Here is a 12745-nt window from a genome sequence, read left to right as displayed (position 1 = left end):
TCCGTGCATTTCTTGACATAAATTTGCGCTCATTATGCCAGTCATCAAACTCAAAACTAATGTCAACTTTCTATATAGAGCTTATTAACAATAACTCGTCAAAAATAATCATGGTAAAAGTTTAATAACAAACATATAGTTTTAGGATACTATTAGTACGTTCAAGTAGGTACTTTGGAATTCCTGGCACGGACCCGCCAAGTAGTACTCGATAAGGAATCACCTCAAGTTTTATTAATTATTAAATGACCATTAAATCATAATCAACTACGGGAAGCACTAATAATGTAAAAAAGTAGTGAAAACGTTATAGGAAATTTTGGAAATACAATTAAAATGATGGGCCAGTGCTAGATCATATAATAGGCAAACATGTAGTGACTTATGTACTTGGCCTCAATAATCTGATATCAATACTTTTTATTAAAGGAATTCACAGCACTCCTGTACTTGGCATAGTTTTTTACACGTAAGTGTTTTTTGGGGATCGATCTGAGAGCGACGCTCTTAAACAGAGTGGTAACTCGAAGGGAGCCAAGAAGCGTGAACGTTATCCAAAACGATAGCTGAAATCGGATTGTGACCGTGAATTGTAAAATAACATCACAAGTTTTATAAATTTATTTTTATGAAATCTAGTATCGGTGTCTGACAAACAATTATTTTTGTGATTTCAAATAAAAACACGTGGAAATGAGTTCCATTAATTGAAACAAATCTTTTTATGAAATTACAATTCAAGACGAATAAAATGGTGTCCTTAATTATATTAATATTATTTTCCTTTGGTGAATTATACCCATTTGAAATTTTGGAATGTATAATTTTTTTAAAATTGCTATTTTAAGAATCGATTAAGATAAAAATCCCCAAAAAATTAAAAATGTTACTTTCAATAAATATTCAAAGGTAAACAAATCAATAAAATCAAAACTTCTCAGGGTCAAATGCTTGGTGATTCGGTGTGGAATGCCCCATACATAAAAAAAAAGCTTTTCTACGTCTATTCTGAAAAATTTATTTACGATCATAACACGAGTCTGGTGTCGGAAAATGATATTCAACCTGAATTTTGTACAGAAATTAATTTTATTTGATCTTTTTTTTTACAGAGAGTGGGAAGTGGAAATTAAGAAGCGATGGATAAAAGAATTCACAGAAGGAAAGGAGGGAAAAAAGAAGTTAAAGAGGAATGAAAAGCAGCCAAGTCTTACGCGAGCAATACTGCGTACATTCTGGAAACCATATATGTTATATGGATTGCTCCTTGTTATCCAAAATGTAGTATTGCGTACGATGCAACCAATCATGCAAGGCTTGGTGATCGACTATTTCAGTGACAATGGAACAACAAAAGCAGAAGTCACTCTTTATGCCACTGGACTTATCCTTATAACTGTGGGTATTACTTTTCTGTTGCATCACACCAATCTTGGTAGCCAAGAGATAGGAATGCGTATCAGGATCGCATGCTGCTCCCTCGTTTACAGAAAGGTTATTTTACATTTTCTTAATGCACATATCAATTATATTATTATTTATTACAAAAAAAAGATTTTCTATTTTGTCATTTGATAAAAAACCTAACGTTTGCTTCCATCGTTCATCTAATTCATTCGCTTGTAGTGATATTTGATACAATGCATGCACCGATAATTAGCTCAATATTGTAAATTTATTCTTATTTGCTTTTCAAAAATTCTGTACTATTAGTTTGACAAACACCTGACCAAGCTATGCCACTGATAACTAAATGTATTGTCGTACTTTCGAGCATCGAGCGTACAGTCGTATGCGAAGGGCCAATGAGAGCGGCTCATTTAGTAGCTCACGCAGCCTTTCTAGTATAAAACAACTAATGCGCTATACGCAATTCTATTTCATTAGAGAATTTCCCGGCAAATCTCGCAGTCAAGATACCCAAGTGTCCTTCTATCGTGAAGCCTTGAAAGTTTTACACTTCATAACTACTTCAGCCTATCATAAGTAGTATTCATGTAGTTACTATGCGGCCCAGTTACTATAAAACTTTAATAGTGCTTACTGTTAGAAAACAAACAAAGTATTTAGGTTTAGTTATTATTTGACTCAAACTTTTTTGAGCCTGTAAAACACCCATTGGTGTAATCTCTTGGTTTACAGATTAACTGGTAACTCCAGTTTTAGTCTATGAGAATCTAAAGGCGGAACTTGGAGGTTCCATACTAATTGTAAGTTTAACAAGAGCTTCTAATACTGATAATGACTCGTAGATTCTATCCAATTTTTTTAATCCATTTTGGATCTTATCGTTCTATAATCTTAGAGTAGTTCGTTTTTAAGTTCTATACAAATTTGTCAAGTACGCGGTAAGACTCAGTTGTTTCTAAATTTATCCTGCATAAAAGAAACAAATACTCTCTATTTTAAAGGAAGACGCAGTAGAGAGGGATTCGGAGACATTCGACAATTATTGAAGATCAACATTTGTGCAGCACTTGAATGGGTGACCGCTTCGAGTTTACAAGAATGAATATCCGAATCACGAAAAATGCATTTTTTTCGTTTGATTTATAATTACAACAGTTCACGGTGCATAAAAATGGTGACATTAGCTTCCCAATAGTGTATTTTATTCCAATAATTCTTCTCGAATAGTCTACCAATTTAGTACTAACGAATATTTAATCGTTTTAAATAGTTATATTTATATAGTTTCTTTTCATAAGGATTGGTGAACAAATATTTCAAGTTGGTCAAAAAAAACATTAGACCAATATGCTGATAAAGGCGTCTTTATTTCGACTTGATTAAAGTGTCTGAAGACAAGACATACGATGTCGTTTGGACGTCCCTTACAGAAAGAAATTGTATAAAGCTATTGCATATTCGTCAATACTAAATTGACTATTGAACTATTGAAATAAACTACATTAATGGGAAACTGTCATACCAGTTTTTATCATTTATATTCTGCCAAAATATTGTTATCATAAATAAATCATTTAACATATCTAATACGTCAAAAATGTAATTATAAAACAAACGAAAAAAATGCATTTCTCGTAATTCGGAATTCATTCCTGTACAGTTGTTAAAGCAGTCTTTCATTAGCCCGATTTCATTTCTCTATAACTTTTAAATAAAGCAATATTCTTATGTTCAATTATAGTTAAATCGAAATGCAAGACTCTGCTTAACAAGAATAAACTATAGTCCAATAACAAAAATAGTGTGTTCAAATAGTGCGTACTGTTATGGTAAACAAGTGCCCTAGTAGAAATTGTTGAAACTGCTTTGATACTCATTAAAAAATATATATACACATGTTATTGACATATTGGCAAAATTGTATGATTGACATAACAATTAAATATTAGGTGTTTGTTTACTATCTATGCTACCGTGAACGGGATTTGAACCTCCGCCTGTCGGGATACTCAAATTGAAGAGTGTGTCACTTTGCTCACTGAGCGGCCAGCCGAATTTGTACATATACTTCAGTTAAAAGTGATAATTAACATTATTTCTGCATATGAACACTGTTAATTTTTCAAAGTTCCCCTGAGAGAGAAAGAATATGATTCTTATATTGCTTATAAGCTTTAATCAATATGTGATAGACTAAATATTAAAAACATAATTTTGCAGTGTATTTGTAAAAGTATTATATTATATTAAATGTTATATTAACATGTTTTATATTATATAAAAAGCTGTATGCCTGACTGTTAACTTCTACCATTAAACCGTGCGTTACATAAGCATAAGCATAAGCATGAGGTTAATGGATATGCTTGAGCATTGCGAAACCATTTACCAGTTTGGCACACCCTCACGGCATCGCCGCCGCTGGCTCCGAATAGTATAGCTGGGCCGGTTCTGGACCACGATTCCTGTAACCGACCTATACCGACACTTTACAACCTTCGAAGGTGGGTGTCCGTGCTAAGTTGGCGTCGTGAGCTCTACGATTTCCGGAAGTGACGTCACCAAAGTCCCTGTTTTCTAGTAAATTATGGGGGATTCTAGGAATTTTGTGTCACAATCCGGGAATTTTGCGCTCGATTCTAGGAATCGCACACGATCGAAAACCTTCTAAAATATTCTAGAACATTGTAGAACCTTCTAGAACGTTCTAGAAGATTTGATGGTTCATGTCCGTACTAAGCCAAACGCAACGGGAACCTTCCTCTCTGAGATACCCTGCACTTCCATGACTGACACTTAGATACAGGAAACTACGGAGAGGAATACCTCGACATCCTATATCTGTAAAAACTGTCACCTAAAATACGAGAGAGACAACCCTTTGCCCCCCACCCCGGAGAGCCTTCTAGAAGCTTCGACGGACCCCGTGCAGGTTTCGGGCGGCAGCCCTCAGTCTGTTTGACCTCGAACATTATCTCAAAGAATTGCGCATCGAGGATGCAGCAGCAGAATCGATTCCAAGAAATTTGTCGGCTCTCGTCAGCCATTCGAGGAAGCCTCCGTGCAGGTTTTGAACGGCAGCTCCCCGCCCTGAAGATTTCGATGACTCCCCCGACCCTCATGCAGACTTCAGGCGGCAGCTGGACACTGTTTTCATCTTGTTATTCAGGGTATCGAATTACTCGTAGAAGATAAGCGACCCTTTGTGCACTTCGGAAACTTTTTGATGTAGAGTTCGAACTCAAACTGCACAATTCGGGTAGGTGTCTTATCGCACGAACCGATGCAAAACAATTCCAGGAAAACCTTGAAACCTTCGTATAAAAGGCCCTCCGATGATGCGCAGCGATCATTGTTATTCAAACGCTCAAGTGAATTATTGGTGTCACCATAATGGATTCTGCGAAGTGTAAAAAGTTGATCGAGATTATGGAAGGAGCCTATAAACTTGTAAAGAAGGGATCATCGATTGCAGAAATTGGAAAATGGACGAAATTTGGCACTCAAAATTTCTACTTCTGAATAAAATTTTGAGGAACGTTACGTTCACAATCGGGGAGAAAACCAAACTCTTGACAACAATTGGAATACGTAAATCGTTGAACGAAAAATGTAAACAACAACTTCAAAAAAGAGGTGACGGGGGGGGAGAGAGAGAGAGAGTGAGAGAGAGTGAGAGTGAGAGTGAGAGTGAGAGTGAGAGTGAGAGTGAGAGTGAGAGAGAGAGAGAGAAAGAGAGAGAGAGAGAGAGAGTGCATTGGGATGAGTTGGAATCTGCCTTCAGGGGGAGAATAAGGACTGGAGTGATTGTAAACTTGCGACACAAGGACTTGGAGCGTTTCCTGAATGATGCAAGATAATTGTCCATTGCTAGAGTGAAAAACGCACTTCGAAAGGAGGGAAATTTTAAAGTAAACGTCGTTTTGTCCTGTAAGTTCGAGACTATGAAAGGTGATGAGATTGTCGAAGAACTAAAGTTCTTTAATACTAAGAATGAAGTTATTCTACCATCCACCGATATCAGCGACTGGTTCAACACAAATGTACAGGAAAAAACAAGGGTGCAAAGTAGAACCTTACAAATTGCTTCCTCATTATTTTACTTGGTTTTTTCTATCACAATGATGCAAAGTAGAATCTTACACTTTGCTTCTTGATTCTTTTCCTTCGTTCACAAAGCCTCCACTATGAGGAAGTTCTTTGATTTATTTTTGCGAGTTATGTACAATTGAACTTTGGAACTTACAGGAATAAAAAATTAAAAATGAGGTAAAAAAAATAAACAATAACGATAATTTTTTGAAAATTTCAAAACCACGTGAAATCTGAACCGCTTTAGCGATCTTGTCGAAATTCAATACCAAACAACATTGAACGTATCTTCAGTTATGAAGAACTATTTAGCTAAATCGTCGAACCTTTACGAAAGTTAGAGCGACCACGCCCTTTTTTCAAAAAATTTTTAATGACATAAAATCTGAATAGCTGCATATATTTCATTAAAAATCGCAAAATTTAGTCCGATCGTTCTAACGGTTACTGAGTAAGAGGCAATTGAATTTTCAAAGCCCTGCACACACACACACACGGACACACACGGACACGGACATTTTTTTTAAACTACTTTTCTTGACGTTTTAGACCATGTTAAGTATTCTAACATGAAAATCTCGAAAAAAATTTGTCATGAAAACATAACTTCCTCTATGAGGAAGCAATACTGACTAAAATTAAAGACTTTCAAGAGAGAGAGTCAGGCTGGTCATTGCTTGAAATTATAAACTTGGCGGTGAACATCAACAAATATCGAACTACCAAAGGATGTACGAAATAGAAAAGCAGTTGTGAACATTAGAAGTAGTGATCCGTATTGCTTTCTCTGGACCGTTGCGGCAGCTCTTCATCCAGCAGAAGTTCATGTAGACAGGATCAGTTCGTACCCCCACTTTAGCTCAGTGCTAAGGTATGACGGTATAAATTTTCCCATTGGTTTAAAGGACATTTCAAAATTCGAAAAGATGAATGATTTGGCAATAAATGTTTATGGAGTAGAGAGTGATGAGAATAAGGGTAATAATGAAATTGTACCAATTTATCTAAGTAAAGAAAAATCAGATAACGAAAGGATTCACCTACTTATGCTAGAAACGGAAATTTACTTGAATGGAGATGACATAGATTTCACAGGTTGTAATGTTTATCACTTTGCTTGGATCCGAAATTTCTCTGGCTTATTGAGTTCTTAAATTTCAAAGCGCGAGCATCGTACCAGACTGTGCGACAGATGCCTATGCCACTTCAAAACAGAAACTTCTTTCCAAAAACATAGACTCGACTGTATAAATGTAAATAAATGTAGAGTGGAATTACTAAATGAAAAGGATAAAATTCTAAAATTCAAAAATTATAAACATAAAGAAGCTGTACCGTTTATTATATATGCTGACATTGAGTGTACTTTAGAGTCAGTAACGGATGTTTCTAAATCGTCAAACACAATGGTCTATCAAAAGCATGTTCCACACAGTATCGCATACTATCTACAATGTAACTTTGAAGACTCCATCTCCAAATTTAAAGCCAATCGTGGAAATAATTGTATAAACTGGTTTGTGAACGAATTAAAAGAGGTAGCTCAGTTCGTAGGATTTCATCTTAAACGCAACGTATCTACATATGGAACCATTGAATTTCCAACAGAAAAATGAATTTTATTCTAAACAGATTTGTCACATTTGTGAAAAACTGTGAAAAATTGTGAAAAAGAACGATATACATATATCCTTTACGAAAAGCGTTATAGGTACAATTGTAAATTTCAGATTTATCGATTCATTTAGGTTTATGCCAAGCAGTATTGACAAATTAGCCTCTTATCTGAAAAGTAGTGAAAAATTAATCATACGTAAGCATTGCAACAGTGAAGAAGAGTTTAACTGATTAACGAGAAAAGGTGTGTTTCTTTACAATTACGTGGACAGTTGGATAAAACTCGATGATGAGCAATTACTGCCTAAAGGAAAATTTTATTCGGAATTAAATAATGAAGAAATTTCAGACTCAGATTATATACATGTATCTACAGTTTGGCACAATTTTCACATAAAAACATTGGGTGAATATTCTGATTTGTATTTGAAAATGGATGTTTTACTTTTGGCTGATATCTTCGAAAATTTCAGACGTAATTCTTTCTCTATATACAATTTAGATCTTCTTCATTATTATACTGTATGAGGCCTTGCCTTGATGCTATGCTCAAGTGTACTAGTGTTGAACTTGAGTTGTTAACCGACGGTAGAGATGTTGCTATTCATTGAGAGAGGAATTCGAGGTGGCGTAGCTCAATGTTCAAAGATATGCTAAAACGAACAATATATTTATGGGTGCAGAGTTCCATCCAAGCAAAGAAGAATCGTATCTTATGTAGTACGATGTAAATAACTTGTACGGTGCAGCCATTTGACTCCTTCGAGTGGGATGAAAATTTTGAAAAACTACATATTTTCAATATTCCCGATGATTCTCTTACGGGCTATATACTCGAAGTTGATATAGAATATCTAATTGAACTTCAAGAACTCCATAGAGATTTACCACTATGTCCAGACCAGTATACTCCTCCAGGTTCTAACAAATCAAAATTAATGACAACACTTCTCCCAAAAGAACAATACATAATTCATTATCAAAATTTGAAACAGTGTTTGAGATTAGGTATAAAGTTAACAAAAATTCACCGTGTTATAAAATTTAGACAGTACGTAGATTTAAACACTGAAATGAGAAAAAAGTCGAATAATTATGTTGAAAAGAACTTCTTTAAACTTATGAATAATGCGGTTTTTGGCAAGACAATGGAAAATGTAAGAAAACAAAAAGATGTCAGATTCATTACGAAATGGGATGGAAGGTAGGAGCAAAGGCTCTTATAGCGAAACCAAATTTCCATAGCTGCACTGTCTTCGACAATGATATGGTAATAATCGAGCTATGTTATGAGTTATTAGGGTATTGCTAAGATTTATTATTATTGAGTAATCTTTGTACATGCGCATTAGGTGGGACGCAATGCGGAGCCACTGAGCGCTAACGGAATACTAACGAAAATCAGGCGACTCTGTGTCTACTGCGCATCTCAGGCACAGGTTCCCGCACATACATATATACACACATGTCTAATGGCTAGTAGAGATTTTAAAAACAAATTCCAACACTCCCCTTGTTTGAATAATCTCTACTAAAATATTGACTTATCAAAAAAAATATTAATCTGATAAAGAAAATAAAAATTTATATAATATTAATCTTTTCTTTTAGGTAAATGAATTGTTGTCTAGGAAGACTTTTTGTGAACCAAACCAGCCAATTGTTCTTTCGATTTATATACTTAAGCCCGTATTCAGAACTCGCTTTTAAGGCCACTAACAGAGTCACTATTAGTTAAAAGTGACTGCGCCGAGTTGTTAGTGACTGTATTCCGAACTCGCTTTTAAGCCACTTTTAGCTAAAGGTACGGTAACAGGGAGCAGCGTCTTGTAACATCCCCCAAAAAACACTTACGTGTAAAAAACTACGCCAAGTACAGGATTGCTGTGAATTCCTCTAACAAAAAGTATTGATATCATATTATTGAGGCCAAGTACATAAGTCACTACATGGTTTCCTATTATATGATCTAGCACTGGCCCATCATTTTAATTATATTTTCAATATTTCCTATAACGTTTTCGCTACTTTTTTATGTTACTACTGCTTCCCGTATTTAATTATGACTTAATGGTGATTTAATAATTAATAAAACTTTAGATGATTCCTTATCGAGTACTACTTGGCGGGTCCGTGCCAGGAATTCCAAAGTACTTACTCCTTACACGTGCTCATAGTATTCTAATGCTGTATGTTTGTTATTAAGCTTTTACCGCGATTATTTTTGACGAGTTATTGTTAATATGTTTTCATGTATCAATAACTTTTCCTCATATATAGCGGTTCATAAGATATTTCGTTCCAAACACAGGTATAAGGAGTTGACTCGAGTAAAGAGTCTCGGCGCGCTGCGCCCTGTACAGCCGGTTGCCTGTACTTGGCGCGAGACTCGACCGAGTCTCTTGATGTACTTTCAACCACGTTCGGAATCATTTGATTATGTCCGGGAGTATTCGGTAGCATTCGGAAAGCGCGAACTTCATATTTGGTGCACATACCAACCATGTTTGAAATTCGAAATCACAAGAATTTTTTTTCTTGAAGATAAGCTATTAATATTAAATTAATACATTAAAATCATGTAAATGTGGTAAGTATGTATAACTATTATATAACAGGCATGACATGAAAATGACAAACATGTAAATCGTTGTAGATCACCATGCAACGAAAAGAGAATTTCACCATCGAGGAAAAAGCGTTAGTCGTACAATTTGTAAGCGACAATCGTGATATATTAGAGAATAAAGCAAATAATACTAGATTCCAAAGGAGTAGAAGAGACAAATGGATTGAACTAACAGAGAAAATGGCAGCGACTAGAATTAAGAGGGATTGGAAAGATATTAGAGGTGCATATCAGCGGTGGAAACTCGCAGCAAAGAAGACTATTTCTTGCTATCGCAAGCATGCGACTGGTATAGGGGGAGGTCCTGCACTCCCAGAACCTTCCAGGCTCGATTTCACAATCAGTGAAATTTGCCCGGAAGATTTTGTGGAGGATGAAAATCCCCACGACTCCGATAGCCTAGTATGTATTATTTGTATTATAGTTTTAATTAATTATATTAATCTACATTATTATATATATTATTCGAAATATATTCACATTTGCAGAGAAGAACGAACCCAACATTGAACACGGTGGAAGAGTCTGAGAATGAAGTCACTTACGAACTGGATCCGACAACTGGGTATAATAATACTTGATATATTCGTATTCATATTGTCATCTTCCTTATTTGTTTATGATGTTGTATTTTACGTCCCAAAGATTTAAATCTGCGTGATTGATGATTAATTTATAAAAATGACAAGTAGCAATTTTTAATTTGGTTAAAATATATTTTAGTGAATTAGTACTTATACAGTCGAACCTACCTCAGGCAGATCCGTCGTGTTCCACGGAAGTTGGTAAAAGAAGTCATGGGGATAGGACCTCGCCTGAGCCAGTACGAAAGAAGATAAAAAAGAATATGACAGCCTACGAAGCAGCCATGCTCGAATTGCAAACGAAAAAATTGGATGAAACGTTGCGTTATATGGAAGAAAAGCACAAATTAGAAATACAAATTATGAAGCAGGAACACGATCTTAGAATGGAAATTTTGAAGGAACAGTTAGAGAAAGAAAGATTTTTGCAAGGACCAGAAGAAAAGAAAAATTGAGTTTTGCAATTCGATCATAGCTGCTGTGTAAGGAATTGCTGCGAGTTTCCACCGTCGATGCATCTGTAATATCTTTCCTAACTCACTTACTTACCAGTCACTGCTATTTTCTTCGTTAGATCTATCCATTTATTTCTTTTGCTTTTTTGCAATCTAGCATTATTCGTTTTATTCTCTACTAGATCACGATTGTCGCTTACAAATTGTACATATGATTTTTCTTTGACAAAAAACTTTTGTAAATCTTTTTTCCTATGATTAATAAAAACTTTTTACTTTTTTTACATATGTATTTCTTATTATTAATGGCATGGGTAAATGAGAAATAAAAATATCAGCATTATAATGTAAAACAAAGTTTCATTTATTGAAATGAGAGCAAGAAATCCATAAGTTTTTCGAAAGGAACTTGATCCATTTGAATTGTTTAGTCCTCGTAGAACTTCTAGCAGATATCTTCATCGAAAGACAGTATACAGATGATCAGATGAGGCAGATAGGTTAGAGCCTCAGCACCTCCAGCAATGCAGGAACTCCTTCATGCGAAATGTCTTCGCACGAAGTCCCTGCGGAACATATTCCCTGCTACCAGACAGAATCAGGAAGAGGCTGCTCTTCTATACCTTCCGAAGAAGATTCGCAGGCCTCTTCCTCATCCGAATCAGGATCTGTAAGAAAATTACTTTAAGTTAAAACTATTTAATGAGAAAGTTTGAATGAATTTTATATTCTTACCATAGCCATCATTGTCATGGTGTTCCTTCTGGATGTTAAACAAAACAGCCATAGCAATGAGGGCTGTTTTTGCTGTCGGAAGGATATCTGCATGACATTGCGAAGGGCTTTAAACATGCCCTTCCATTCCCCAAAGCAGTGCTCTACAGTTATGCGTGTAGATTTATGGGACCTGTTATACCTCTGTTCAGGTTGAGTTTGAGGAGATTGGATCGGTGTTAGAAGGTATGGCTTGCATGGGTATCCAGCATCCCCAAGCAAGATTCTCTTTATCTTCGAGGTCTATTAAATAAGAATAAATATATTATCACTTCATTGATTACCTAATATCAAACATGCTTTTAATAAATGAAAAAATGCTTACCTCAAACTCTTCCTTCAGAGAGGACGAAACTCATATACGTGCATCGTGAACACTGCCTCGCCATTTAGCAACAATATCCAGAATACATCTCTGAGCATCGCACACTACTTGCACGTTGATAGAATAATAACCCTTACGGTTAACATACAACATAGCTCGCTCCCGACTGGGTTCTTTATTGCAATGTGGGTGCAATCAATACAGCTCACAACCCCAGGAAAGTGGTCTATGTTGTAAAACTCCGTTTTAAGAGCTTCCATTCTAGCTGGATAAACAACAAATCATGGAAACAGTGCAGCAATAGCATCAGATACTTCTGCAACTATTCTGGATACGCTAGGCTGGGAAATGCCATGCAGATCTCCTTAAATGTATAATAATTTTATTGATATCATGCAAATGACAGAGTATTATAATAATTTATTTTAATATTAATTTTCACAACGAGCATTGACTTATGGTAATGACTCACCTAATTCTGTCTGGTAACATCCTTTAGCATAGAACCGCAGGGCTACAAGCACCTGCATTGCTGGGGATATGTCGGTGTGGTGACCGGCATGTGACACTAACCTATCTTCCACTAAACTGATCACAAATCGTACACTGTCTTTCGATAAGCGATATCTGTTTCGAAATTCACGATCACTAAACAATTCAAACGGATCACGTCTCTCTCGAAAAACTTGCGGATTTCTTACTCTCATTTCATTATCCCCCAAAAAACACTTACGTGTAAAAAACTACGCCAAGTACAGGATTGCTGTGAATTCCTCTAACAAAAAGTATTGATATCATATTATTGAGGCCAAGTACATAAGTCACTACATGTTTTCCTATTATATGATCTAGCACTGGC

The 12745-nt window shown here is 35.6% G+C and overlaps 1 protein-coding gene and 1 long non-coding RNA gene across 3 annotated transcripts in view; one reads left to right on the top strand and one right to left on the bottom strand.

Moving 5' to 3' along the window:
* The first annotated feature begins 1118 nt into the window (after positions 1-1118).
* Positions 1119-12745, top strand: part of LOC107270244 (probable multidrug resistance-associated protein lethal(2)03659) — a 17520-nt gene continuing 5893 nt past the window's right edge. The window contains exon 1 of one of the 2 annotated variants that reach the window (XM_025087638.1): positions 1119-1398. In XM_025087638.1, the coding sequence (XP_024943406.1) occupies positions 1249-1398 (150 nt within the window). In that variant the 5' untranslated portion in view covers positions 1119-1248. Of the gene's footprint in view, positions 1495-12745 lie in introns of both variants that reach the window. The other variant, XM_025087637.1, reaches the window with a different exon arrangement.
* On the bottom strand, positions 11184-12593 carry LOC107270245. Its single transcript, XR_001538275.2, has 4 exons — positions 12359-12593; positions 11887-12250; positions 11523-11804; positions 11184-11455 (listed from the first exon to the last, which is right to left on the bottom strand). It is a non-coding gene; the product is annotated as an uncharacterized LOC107270245 (long non-coding RNA).

This window comes from Cephus cinctus, unplaced genomic scaffold, assembly GCF_000341935.2.
Source record: "Cephus cinctus unplaced genomic scaffold, Ccin1 Ccin1_scaffold0712, whole genome shotgun sequence".
Classification (NCBI taxonomy): domain Eukaryota; kingdom Metazoa; phylum Arthropoda; class Insecta; order Hymenoptera; family Cephidae; genus Cephus; species Cephus cinctus.
The sequence above is the reverse complement of the archived record's forward strand: the minus strand, read 5'-3'. Positions and strand labels throughout refer to the sequence as shown.